General features: G+C 38.1%; 1 protein-coding gene across 6 annotated transcripts in view; it reads right to left on the bottom strand.

The window, feature by feature from the left end:
* The window catches only part of LOC111517454 (OCA2 melanosomal transmembrane protein hoepel1), a 43,104-nt gene that overhangs the window by 288 nt on the left and 29,650 nt on the right, over positions 1-13,166 (bottom strand). For 5 of the 6 annotated variants that reach the window (XM_074184102.1, XM_074184103.1, XM_074184104.1 and 2 more), the window contains 5 exons: positions 12,190-12,425; positions 9,736-9,829; positions 9,533-9,675; positions 6,921-7,179; positions 7-100 (listed from right to left, as the gene is read on the bottom strand). In XM_074184102.1, the coding sequence (XP_074040203.1) occupies positions 7-100; positions 6,921-7,179; positions 9,533-9,675; positions 9,736-9,829; positions 12,190-12,425 (826 nt within the window). The remainder of the gene's footprint in view (positions 1-6; positions 101-6,920; positions 7,180-9,532; positions 9,676-9,735; positions 9,830-12,189; positions 12,426-13,166) is intronic. The other variant, XM_074184101.1, reaches the window with a different exon arrangement.

The raw sequence follows: 13,166 nt of genomic DNA, 5'->3' as shown, positions 1-13,166 counted from the left end.
ACTCACTTCAAAAACTGCATAAAGCTAAACCTATGCCCGTGTTGTTCCGCAAGTCCGGCACATACAATGTTTGAAGAGGATGCAATTAGTGTTCCATTTCCTGAAACAACCATAGCAAATTGCAAGGTAAGGTCCTGTATCCACAATTAAAACTCTTTTTTTTTCAGTTGATATGGACAATGGACAATTTGAATCTCTTTTCTTTAGTCATCATCAACAAAGCAAACATTCAAGTTACATTTCGTTGTGATTTTTTCACTGGACAGTTTACCAAACAGCAACATATGTTTTGCTTGGATGGAAGCACAATATCTGCCTTGATTCTCTGTCATTTGTTAGGTTAGGTTAGTATCTCTTGTACTGAGTACATTTCAATAAAATCATTTATTATTATCATTTTTATTAACTTCCTTATACGAACGTTATCATACATAATTCCTTGCTATCAGCGTTCAATAGTACGTTTCACAGACTATCGAATATTGCACTGGCAGAAGATAATTTTCAAACACATTGCTGTCAATAACAGTTGCAAAGTAGATTATTTTATCGACTATTTTTCGGAAAATGCTTATCCAAAAATAATAAGTCAGGGTACCATTGGAAGCAGAACTGAACGTCAATCAAAATGATGGGCCAGTTGATCTCCCTTCCCATTTAAAATTCTAAGGGTAACATCTACCCCTCCTAGGGAGTTGAACCAAGAGGGCTAAAAATAGACTTTGAAAGTGTTGACAAGAAAATCGACCTGTTTTTTTCGATTCCTCATATTGTTCACTGAAAGGAAGATATTAAAGGTGGGAAGTTTCCAAATTGACACCCTGTATATCTATACACCACTGTAGGTGATAACAGACGGTCCCTAATGACTTCATTACCTGAATTATGTTTACCTGTGACAATGTGGGTACGTCAATCTGAAAACCAGCGAGTAGGTAACATCGGCAACGCTTATTTTTATGAATTTCCAAAAAATTGAGTTTCCAATCCTTGCCTGCATAGTGTGAAATTTCCGTATCGTTCTCATTTGGGTTGCATTCCAAAGAATGGTTTTCAAACGTCGAATCATTTTCATCTAATCTGAAAGACCTTTCATGTTTAACATAGCGTTTTGAGAAATTTTGGCCACATTGTCCCACATAAACACAATTACACTCCGGACACTCAAGCTCAAGTCCAGATTTTTCCATCTTGTCCACATTATCTTTGACATTAAAAAAGAAATTAGATAACCTGACATATGACCTGAATGCCCCTTCCACATTATTTTTCCTAACCCGCTATTATCTCTATTCTTTTACTAAAATATGTTAGTTACCCATTTCTTGATTTCGGATTGTTTGATCTGGGGGTATATTTACATACAAACTAATATACCCCCAGATCATACAATCAGAAATAAATTAATTTGTAACTTTTAAAATATTTTGGTAGAGTTAGCTCTGTTTGAACTGTTCCATTTGATTTTTGAGTATGCCCTGTAGACGTGTTCAGATGTTGATGTTTGTTTAATGAAGCAGTTGTCAATTTTGATAAATGAAAGTCATTACGCAGTTCATTTTTTTCTGTCGATTACGAATGTATTCAACTATATAAAAATAGTTGAACCGTTGCTACAAACAGTTAAACAAGTTAACAAATTAACAAGGTTAACGAGTGGTATAAAAACAAAGGAAGTTTGAATTCTCATTTCTCATGATGACCTCCTACCACGTAGTAACGGCTACATCCATCAATTTTCGAAGATAAAACTTTAGAGTCAGATAGATCAAGAGTATAGAGGAGTTCTAGCCCATAACATCATATTGGCCAAACGGCGGGAATCTTTTTCCAAAGAACAAAAGAACATAGGAGTAGTTTCCTGAATGTGAAGACCAATTTCACATTTTCGAATCATCTTTTGGCAGAGAATGATTAGTTGACTGACGCGACAACTATGACGTTATTACAATGGGAAGAGAAAGGTTATCAATCTTTCAGAATGGTTGGTTTTTCTCCATGTTGAATCTGTTTTCTGATGTGGATAATGGTAATTACTTTATTACATGTTCATTTGATGAGTTAGTGAAATTTTCTATCTTTGATTAGTTTATACCTGAGCTTGGGAATAATTATAAGTCATTATGTACGTAAAATGATTCAAATTGTGATATAAATTACTAATTAGGTGGAATTTAGTCAGTTTGAACACTCCTGAGGAAACTAATGTATAGCTTACCACGTGTTATGGTTTGGTAAACTGTCCAATGAAAACTCCACACTAAAATGTCTCTTGACATGGATGCATTTTCTTCAATTAACGCCCAATTCCGTCAAATATCAAAATAATTCATTTAAGTATACAAATATAGTTCATTTCATAGTCCAGAAAAATGTTTTGTACCCCCACCGAAACAAGTTTTTATATACCTACGCCCTTGCTATTTATATCAATGCATAACAAAAAAAATTAGAATATTTCAAAAATAAACGTAAAGCTGTTGTATTTCATCAGTTCCGACTTCCATTGTCTAATATAATATAAATTAAATTGATAACACTGAAAAAATCAAAAAAGATTAACCGAAAATAACAATTTTATTTAAACAAAAAAAAAAGAAATCACAAAGAAATAACAACCAAAAAAAATTTAAATTGAAATATTAATAAAAATTAATAAAAGCTGAAAATTAAAAATTATTATTAATGAAAATGAAAAATTAAAATTAAAAGGTTTCAAACCAAGTTATGTCATGACTAAATCCCTGTCTCTTTAGTCTAGCTGGGTTAACGTCTATTAGAACTTTAGGTTTCAGCGACAGAGACGGGTCTCTGTCGATTTCTTAGAGCTTGTGGCCATGTTTGTAGAAGTCTCCGTTCTTCTACTTTTCTTTTTTTTTCTGTCGTGCAGACATAGGTTCTTTCAGTTTCTCTTTTTCAGTTTTTTCCGGCAAGCATGGCTTGCAGGACTGGGAATTTCGTTAGAATTTCCTGCAGCTGTCCTAGGGCCGTTGGGAGACCTTCGGGAGAGCTGTGGGAATTCTCCGTTGCGGATACGGCTCTCGCGTATCAGATTCCGTCTCTGACTACGTTTTGCCTGGCTGTCCTCGGGTTTGTGGGCTGCCGTCTGTCGTTTGGCACATCTGTGGCCGTTTTTTTTGTTTTCTGGGCGTTCTGGGCACCCGGAGAAACTGGCTGGATGCTCGCCTTTGCAGTTGAAACACCGCGTGGGCGAGTTTTTTTGTCTTTTACACTCATTTGTTAAGTGTCTTCCGGCACACTTTACGCAAGCAGGAACTGCTTGACATTTCCGATGTGTGTCCGAACTTCCGACACCTAAAACACTGTCCTACTCTATTTCTTGGACGTTGCGTTTCTGCACTTACGCAGACATTTTGTAGTTCTTTCACTCGCTTGGCTTCTACGAACCAAGACTAACACAAATGGAATCGGCTTTCTATTTGACTTGCTCATCCGAGCAATGGAAATAACTTCAAAACCTTTTTCTTGTAGTTCGGTCTTTATGTCCTCAGTTTCCAAGGATTCTGGAACTCCCCGGAAAACGACTCTTAGAGGCTTATCGGCATGTACCGAGTAAGTATGATACGGGATTTTTTCGTGGTCTAAGATTTTCGTTAGTTTTCTGAATTTATCTATGGTGTTTAGATGAACTTTGATCCCATCGTTTTATTTATCGCCCGCGAGATGGAAATGTTCTGCGCGGAGGCGATCGAATTAAATTCTTTCCATTTTTCCTTCGCCCGTATTGTTATTGGCGGAGGTTTTGTGGTCTTTTGTTTTAATTGTTCTTGTCGAGTTCCCGTGGCATCCTCGACCTTATTTTCCCCGTCTAATTCATCCTTTCGGGTTTATTGTCATCTTTTGTTTGGGGATTAACCTTCTGGGCTACCTACTTATCCTTTTGTTTAGGCCCTTCCGGCTCGCCCGTGTTTTGTGACGTATCGGGTGTGACGTCAGCGGCTTTGCTTTCACTATTCCGTTCAGGTAAGGAATTTTTACTCTTTTTCTTTTTTGGCTGTTGTACCGGGCTTATTGTTTTTTCCACAGAGGGCTCAGACGTGGCCGCTCGTTTTTGGGGTATACTTTCTTCTATGATTTCTTCTTCCTCTGAAGGTATGCTGTCGAAATCCGGATCATCTATATCGTTTTCGTAGCTTGGCAAAGCTTCGAAAAGCTGGTAATATTTTGGCATGCGATTCTGCTTGTTACCTTCCATGACTTTCACAAAATATTTATATGACTTCGCCAGCTCTAAGCCCAAATCTGAAACGGGTCCTGGTGTTATACTTGGACCCAATCCTTCGTATTTTTTCCGATGCGTAACATATAGAAACCTCTGATCAAACGAAAAACGACCAACTCCCGCCAAACGGTCATCTCCCGATCAAACCAATGAATCGGAGAGAGAGATGAGGTGATAGGTGAAAGCACTCGAATGTCCTATAAATAGTCGTATCTCGGAAAAATGTGTCCAGTTATCACCCGAAGACGATTGTAGATACTAACAATCGAAACGTCGTGACATAACTTGGTTTGGAATCCTTTAATTTTCATTTTTCTTAGTAATAATTTTTAATTTTCAGCTTTTATTAATATTTCAGTTTTTATTTTTTTGGTGGTTGTTTGCTTTTATGTTATTTCTTTCTGATTTCAGTTTTTTTGTTCAAAGAATTTGTTATTTTCGGTTAATCTTTTTAATATTTTTTCAGGAATTTCAAATCAATTCATATTATATTAGACAATAGAAGTCTGAACTGATGAAATACACCACGAAACATTGTCAACCACCTTCAAACAAACGTAAATCTGTTATTGGGTACGTCAATGCATAATTTCAATACCTAATAATCAAATGTAGCAGTAAACTGTAAACACTCAACTGCGCAGGAAACAACATTTTTATCAGGCAAATTGAAAGTTAATGTAAAATTCAAAATAATCAAAAGTTGTTTATAGAAAAAACTGAATACTCGTCGTTGACAGACAAAGAGGATGATTTTCCCCGCGGCTGGTGCCCCAGTTGGAATATCCAAAAATCATTTCTAACTGCACATTTACAACATGGAAAGAATCCACATATAAAATTTCAACCTTCAAAAATACAGCGGTACGGAGAAATAGTGATGAAATGGGGGGATCCGCAGTGGGGATCCCCAGTTGAAATATTGAAAAATCATTCCTTATGGCACATCTACAACATGAAACGAACATACATACAAAATTCCAGCTTCCAAAAATCTAGCACAGAGAAACAATGATAAAAAGAGAAACAATGATAAAACAATGAAAACAATGAGAGACAATGAAAAAGCAGTACGGCTGTAGAACGCACCTCTTTTATCCCCAGTAGGGGCTCCCAATTGGAATATTTGAAAATCCTAAATACCAAAAATTAGCTTCCTAGGACTTACCAATATGGAAAAATAAAGATGAATGAGTGTTAAGTAAGTGATTTTATAGGTTATAGATTTTACAAAAAGTATTTCGTCTATATTATATAACTGTTGACACATTGACCAAAAGTCACCCATAAATAATGTCTCGTGATCATGTTGCCAGTTGAAAGGTTATCAAAGAAGAACAATCAATTCCTAAGGGTCGAACCGGATGATTATTCATGGTCATCCCTAAAAGAAACAATCTCAGGTGTACTGCAGGGAAGTATTTTAGGACGCTTGATGTTTTCAGTGTTTATTTTTGATTACCCCACTTTCTTATAACATTGTCAAGTACATCTATACGCAGATGAAATACAGTTATATTTGTCTTCTCATAACACCGATACAGAAAGTTGCGTGGCCAATATAAACACAAATTCGCACAAAACATTCCTATACTCGGAGAATCATGGACTGAAAATCAATCCAAATAAAACTTTGGCCTCATGCATAGGGTCTCATAGACAAATAGTAGAAACTCAGTGTAACTTTAGGCTCACTCTCGATAACGCAGACATTGACTGGGTAGACAGTGCTAACAATCTTGGGGTAACCATAGATAGCTCTTTGTCTTTCCATGAACATGTGACAAACATTTTCAAAGTATCATTCTTCAAACTCAAATCGCTATATAAATTCATGTATCAGTTATCAGAAGAAATGAAACTCAGGTTAGTTAAAACTCTTATTTACCACCATATCGAGTATTGTTGTTCTTTGTATTACAATTTTTGCCACAATATAACAAGCAGAAGTTACAACGTATACAAAATGCTCGCACGCGATTCGTATGCTGTATACCATATGGTGAACATTTCACACCATTTTTGTTATAATGAAGGAGCTGAATATGCGATACAGAGTCCAAAAATTGATAAACATTTTTCTGTTCAAGTTGCTTCAAATTAAAACACCTAGTTATTGATATAGTTTTTTAAGCAGGCATTCTGACATACATATGATCAATTTGAGAATTAACTCATTCAACACACCTAGGCACCGTACTTCCAAATTTCAAGGATGTTTTTCTTATATAGCCCCTTCTTATCTGAATGAAATTTTATCTCTCTTAAATCATAATATCCATCAATTTAAGAAATAAATAAAACCACAGGTGCTTACCATTCAGTGCCAATTTAAAATTCAATGTATGGTAGTTCAATGAAATCGTTAAATTAACCAAAATAATGTTAAGAATATCAAGAGTTATCAGCAACTGTATGCTCTATTATTTTTTCTCTTCTATATCATTGTTATGATAGTAAATAAGTATTTTTATAATTATTTTCTTACACTCACTGTATAATTTTTGGGAGGGGTGGGAGATAGTCTTTGGGCTAACCCTTTTCCTTTTATATATAAATGTATTTTTTATGCATAATAATAAATGATATTATTATTATTATTCAAATGTGTAAAATCTATCGAGTTCATGTTATCCTACGCAAAAAACCTTTTGATAAACGTGAAACATATCTATACCTCCAAAACAAGCACCGAAAGATAGAGCCCATACCAAAGGCTGAAGTGGCAAACCCAACTCCTTGTTTTCTGATAGGTTGATGGCTATTTTGACCATCATGGTCGTGAGTGGTAGATTATCCACAAAAGAGGATGTTGAAGCGGAGATCCACAAAATCAATATTATAGCTGCTGCTAATCTGGAGTCGGGACTCACTGATGTGATTAAGGATTCAGTTTGTTTCCCAATCCAGCCTATCAACCCTAGGCGAGTGAGAGCCTGAAAAAAAAGGTTAATGAATCGACATATCGAAAGTTTCAATCACTATCGTTATCATAGAAGTTGCAAGAAAACAACAACATAAACAATATCAAGTCAAAGTTCAAAGTTGAGCTTTGCCATTCATTGAGACTATGGACTTATAATTATAGAAACGTAAACAATGAAACATAGACAAATATATCAACTTAATTGTTTGATATTACATTTTGGAATTAACTAGATTATTGTTCATCCCTTGATAACGCCAAATCAGTCAACAAAACACACATTGGGAAGATTATTGCAGTTCTGAAGTATCGAGCAGTTTCCAGTCCTTCTTTTCCTTCCTCCAAATCAATTTGATTCCTACCAGTTCCATACGATCAAAAATATTCCAGAACTAAATCTCCAAATCCACTATAAGAAAGCCTATTATTCATTCATTCACTCATTCATTCACTCACTCATTCATCTATTCAGTTTGTGATGGGTCAGTCTCAACCGATGAAAAAAATTAAAAATTATCAATATCAAAAAATGAAAAATGAAAATGAAAAGATTTCAAAGCAAGTTATGTCGTTTTGAACGTTATGAACGTTTTGAAGAAATAAGAAGAGAGACCTTGGAAGAGGATCATGGACCAATCTTTGCCAAGATTGAAAGCACGTGCTTGAAGATCCGACAAGACATGGAGAATACCCACAACAGGAAGTGGGGAAAGTTAGTAAGGAAACAATCCCCAAATGCAGAACAAGAACAGGCCAACTATGAAGCCGCCAACGTCATCAACATGAGTTCCCGCCCGCTCACGGACATAGAGAAATCTTTGTTGAGGAAAGGTCTAAACTTCGCCATTGCACCAACATCTTTGCCCACTTTGGAAATAACAACTGCAGTAAAATTCACCAGTGCCCTTATTGATCAGATCGAGGCAGAAGGATTCAGATGGAAAATCAGAGAACAGCTAGATCGAGAACTAGTTCCAACTTTTAACATCAGCAATGAAGAACGAAGAGCTCTGAACGGACTACGGAGAGACAACTCCATCAAGATCTTACCTGCAGATAAGGGAAACGCTACTGTTGTGATCAATATTGATCTCTACGAACAGAAGATCAAAGAGGTGCTTCAGAAAGGAAAATACACGAAGATCGTAAGAGACTCTACTGCATCAATTGAAAGGAAGTTGTACCAGACTTTGAAACAACACGAAGTCTATTTTACGGAAAAAGAGGGAGCATTGCTAACAACGCAGCACAGTAAGCCCCCTCACTTGTATGTACTACCCAAAATCCACAAAAAGGATGCTCCGCTCAGACCGATCATTAACTCCAGAGATTCAGCCACTCAGAAATTGTCCAGATTTTCACTACCAATAATTAAATCACTGCAAGGTAAAACATATCATCTTTTGTGAAAAATTCAAGGCATTTCGTTGAATCAACTGATAAGTTTCGACCTGGAAAGCCTCTACACCAACGTTCCGGTCGAAGAAGCACTTCAAACAAACCTAACGATACAAGTAATTATGGAATTACTAGGATGCTGTGTACGAAACTGCTACTTTCAACTGAAGGACGAATTCTTTACGCAAGATGAGGGACTGCCAATGGAATCGCCACTTTCACCTGTTATAGCCAATTCATAAATTGGGTTTTTTTGAAACTCTGGCCATTGAAGAAGCTCACAAGAAGCCCCGAGTCTGGTTGAGATACATAGACGACACCTTCATAATATGGAACGGCCTGATGACTTCGACATTTGCGGAACTAGCCAAAAGTCACACCCATGCTCAATCCTTAAATAGATGGGATGGAATCAAAGGATGCAGTCTTGCCAGAATGACCCTGGGCGACCCTGGAAATGTGGCGCCAAAAAAAAAACTGACAATGACCAAGAAAAACCGTCGCTTGACAGTAATATTTCTGACTGACCACTGTCAACTAAGAAAACACCTTCATAATATGGGGCTAGTGTACACACCTCTATGCAATGTGTGAACAGGAAGATGAAAATGTCTTGTTTTGTCTTGGCGTGCACCTGCCGTTATAAAGGAGATGTCCCCTAGTGACCTGTCCACCTTCCTGGAAAGGGCAGGATGTACGATGACCTAGAAGGACAACTCTTCGGGAGGATATACAATGGGTCACACGTGGCCTCAGTGCTGTGGGCCTGTACTCACCTTCCCTGCTCTACAGACACAGATAGAACACTAACACGACACAGTAGAATAAATATTTATTGTGCTACAAAACCACAAGACATTAAAATATACAAACCTCTTTAAACAACCTAGATAAATCATATTTCGAGTGTACAAATTTCATTCGTTTCATCTATTAGTGACATTTCTGGCATTAATTTCACTCACCTCCATCATGATAAACAGTGATGCAAAAAAAATCAGAGTTGACCACTCAACTCTGGCAAGTACGGCTTCTAGGTCATGACTATCGTAAAGAAGAAGAAGTAGTAATGCGCCCAAAAACGCGGTCCATCCTAAACCCAGTTTACCTACAAACGAATTTTACTGATGTGATTGGAAAGTGAAATATTCATTTCATGGCCACTCACTCAGTGCCGGAATGCTATTCAGGAAAAACACGCAGATAACTATGAATAAAGTCACTCCAGACTTTACCAATAAACTCTTGTTACGGATGGGATACTGAAAGAAAAACAATATTGGTTTAGAAAACCCCTCTTAGTGAAAATCAAAATAAATATCAGTACGTTTTGATATGAATTTGAGAAATTTCTTCTACATTTGAGTTTCTCATCACATAAATAAGTTAATTATGATTCAAGTTCAATTTTTTTTAATAAACACCCAAGTTTCTTTTCAGAATGTTCATATTAAAAATTTTTTTTATACACGAGTAAATTTATGTAGTTTCAACAAATCTTGGAATACAGAACGAAAAAATCAGTTGAAATCAACTGAATTTCAAGTTCTCGGAAGGTCGCTGGTGTAAAGGGAGTCCAGCGTGAGAGAGAATGTTCTGTCTTTCAGGAAGGACCCAATCCACCGGATCAGGCCCCGAGGCAGGTCAAACGCGATTAGTTTATGCAGAAGGCCTTCGTAACATACATGATCACAAGCCTTCGAGATGTCTAATAAAACGACATGGACTTTTCGATTCTGATTCAGTTCCGCGATGGTTTTTTCGACCAGTCTCAGAGCCTGTAACTCAGTGGAGTGTTCTCTCCTGAAGCCGACCTGTTCGTCAGGCAGAACATTTCGGTCCTCTACTTCTTCGTTGAGTCTTTACAGAACGACTCTTTCAGCCAGCTTAGCTGCCGATGAGAGCAGACTAATCGGGCGATAGTTCTGCGGGAACAGCTGGTTTTGACCCTGTTTTGGGATCATGACGACGATCGCATGCTTCTACCATCTGGGGCACTGTTTATGATATGTAGAAGGATTTCGACACAGTTGTCCGGGAGTCTTTTCAAAAATGTATTAGTTATTGAATCGACCCCCGGAGCTTTCTTGGCCTTTGCGGCCCTGATGTAACCCTTCAGCTCTCCCACAGAAGCCGGACGGATGTTATCGTCATCATCCTCCCTGAGGATACGGTGTACCCGATCTTCCAACAGCATATCGCGGTCGATGTCGTCATTGTCGTCAACGTTAAAATAAAACTGACGTCTCATCGTGTCGGCAAAGGCCAACGCTTTGTCGGCGGGGGAGTAGCACACTTCCCGCTTTCCACAGAAACCGGACGGATGTTATCGTCGTCATCCTCCCTGAGGATGCGGTGTACCCGAACTTCTAACAGCATATCGCGGTCGATGTCGTCATTATCGTCAACGTTAAGTTGAAACTGACGTTTCATCGTGTCGGCAATGGCCAACGCTTTGTCGGAGGGGGAGTAGCACACTCCCCGCTCTCCGTGAATGGGTGAGGGAGCAGTCTTCTTCCCTCTGAGGGCGACTCGCCAAAGCTCGTCCTTCCCAGGCTCTAGGGATTCCAAGAGCTCCTCCCACCCTTCGTTTCGGTGATCATCGATGGCCTGTTCAACTTGGTTGGCCATCCTGCTTGCCGCAATTTCGTCTACTGGAAAAAGGGTTCGCCCCTCTTTTCTCTCTCCACTTCACCGGTTTAGCGTTAGTTGACCGTTTGACGGGAGTTGACCGGTTTCCACATGTTGCGTATTTCTACGTTAGCGTGACTGAATGCGTCATTGGACATAACATATGCAGCGTCTTTGAACTTCTTCTTAAATCAGTGATCCTTCCAGACATGCTCTGCTATTCCCGATTTGCTGGTTTCTCCTCGCTGTGTGTTTTTCTTGTGCTCGGCAATGCGGACTTTTAATGGCCTCTCAGTTTTACCGGTATAGAATTTTCCGCACTCACAGGGTATCCGGTAAATGCAATTCTTGGAATCTTAGTCCGCGTTTGGTGGCCTGCTATGGGTTGCTACGGATGGTGTTTCCGGATCTGACGCAGATTCTGATGTACTCTGACCCAATTATTCTTATCCTTTTCGGCAATCCTTTGACGTAGGGTTGTACAAGCAGTGGTTATGATGGTGACAGTTAGGAGGGAGTTCGTTTTCCGCTCTTGATTACCGATTTCCGTATGTTGCGTATCTCTACGCTAGCTTGGCTGAATGTGTCTTTTGATAACATGATGTTTGTCACCACTCTCAAACAAACTTATGAAAGTTACTATGTATGCAATGAACTATACTCCTTGATTACCTCTAACAAGACTTGGTTCTTTGTATAAAGAATTTCTCTTGGGACCTGTAATTGGATCTTATGATACTTGATAAGTTCGTTTCAATGTTTGTCTCTTTCTCTCGGGGTTGGGTATTTTCGTTGGAAACCATGGAGAATATTATTGCCTCTTGCTCATAACAGGTGAAGGAGAAAAAGAAAAATATTGTCTAGCATCAAGAACGGTAAGGAGTATTCACTGGTTAAAAATAATGGCGATTGGGAAAGAGACTGTGAACGAGTATCTTCAACAAATAGTTCAATTGAATTGTGTTTCAGAAAATGAGCTCATGGAGTATACCTGTTTCTCTAAATCTTCAATCGTGGTCGAATTCTTACTTGCATCTACTGCCTCTCCGATAATATCGAGTTGACTATCTATATGACTACTGATATTGCTTTCGGTATGTCTTCGAAGCCTCAGTTGAAGCTGTTGTGTTTGTTTCAATAGGGTGTCTTTAACAATATCTTCGTCTTTGCTGTACCTGCTTACAGAAGCCGCTGTTCTTTCCCAAACAGCGAGTTCGGCCTTAAGATCTGAAGAAGAAGAGATAAAAGAAGATGAGTTATACTTAAAAATTGTAACACACAATATTTCAATATCTATCAACATGAAGTTTTTGAGTACAATATAATGATTTTGTACAGTTTTGAACAATATATTTTTCTACCCTCTTTTCATTTGAATGTAAGTTACAAAATTGAACTGCATATCTCATAATCTGTTCCAAAATGTTAAAAAATCAATCCCATATTTGAAAAACCAATCACTAGCTTCATTCAGATAGTTTTTCTCTCCCCACTTTTCCATTGAATCATCAAAACTAATATTTTTTCATGACAAAACACAAACATAAGAGCGGTACCTGTGCGAAAGTAACGATTCTCGTTGGATTTAAATCGATGGAAATTAAATTAAATTGGGAAAACGTTCTCACGAAGTAATCCAAGTAAAAGAGTTCTTGAACAGCGATATTCGAGGTGTACTGAGTTGAATCTCAAAGTAATGAGCAGCCACAGTCCGTCTCGTATTTCTGATATGTACCACTGTTGGTGGAATCAAATGTGCCAATTAAACACCTCCCGTGAAAGTATCTATGAAAGAGAGAAAGTATCTATGTTCGTGTCAGGCTGGTGACTCTTTTCTGGAAGGAATTCAGCAGCTTCAGAGTATGCTTAGGGGTGGAGCTCCATACATGTGAACAATAAATAAAGCATCAAAAGTTGCTAGGGTTGCTAGAGAAACAGTGTTCCAAGCTTTTGGGAAGCAGCCTTCGC

The sequence above is a fragment of the Leptinotarsa decemlineata genome, unplaced genomic scaffold, assembly GCF_025532065.1.
Source record: "Leptinotarsa decemlineata unplaced genomic scaffold, Ldec_3_MD MMD2_tig00026354_RagTag_RagTag, whole genome shotgun sequence".
Taxonomy (NCBI): domain Eukaryota; kingdom Metazoa; phylum Arthropoda; class Insecta; order Coleoptera; family Chrysomelidae; genus Leptinotarsa; species Leptinotarsa decemlineata.
This window is presented reverse-complemented; position numbering and strand designations above follow the sequence as displayed.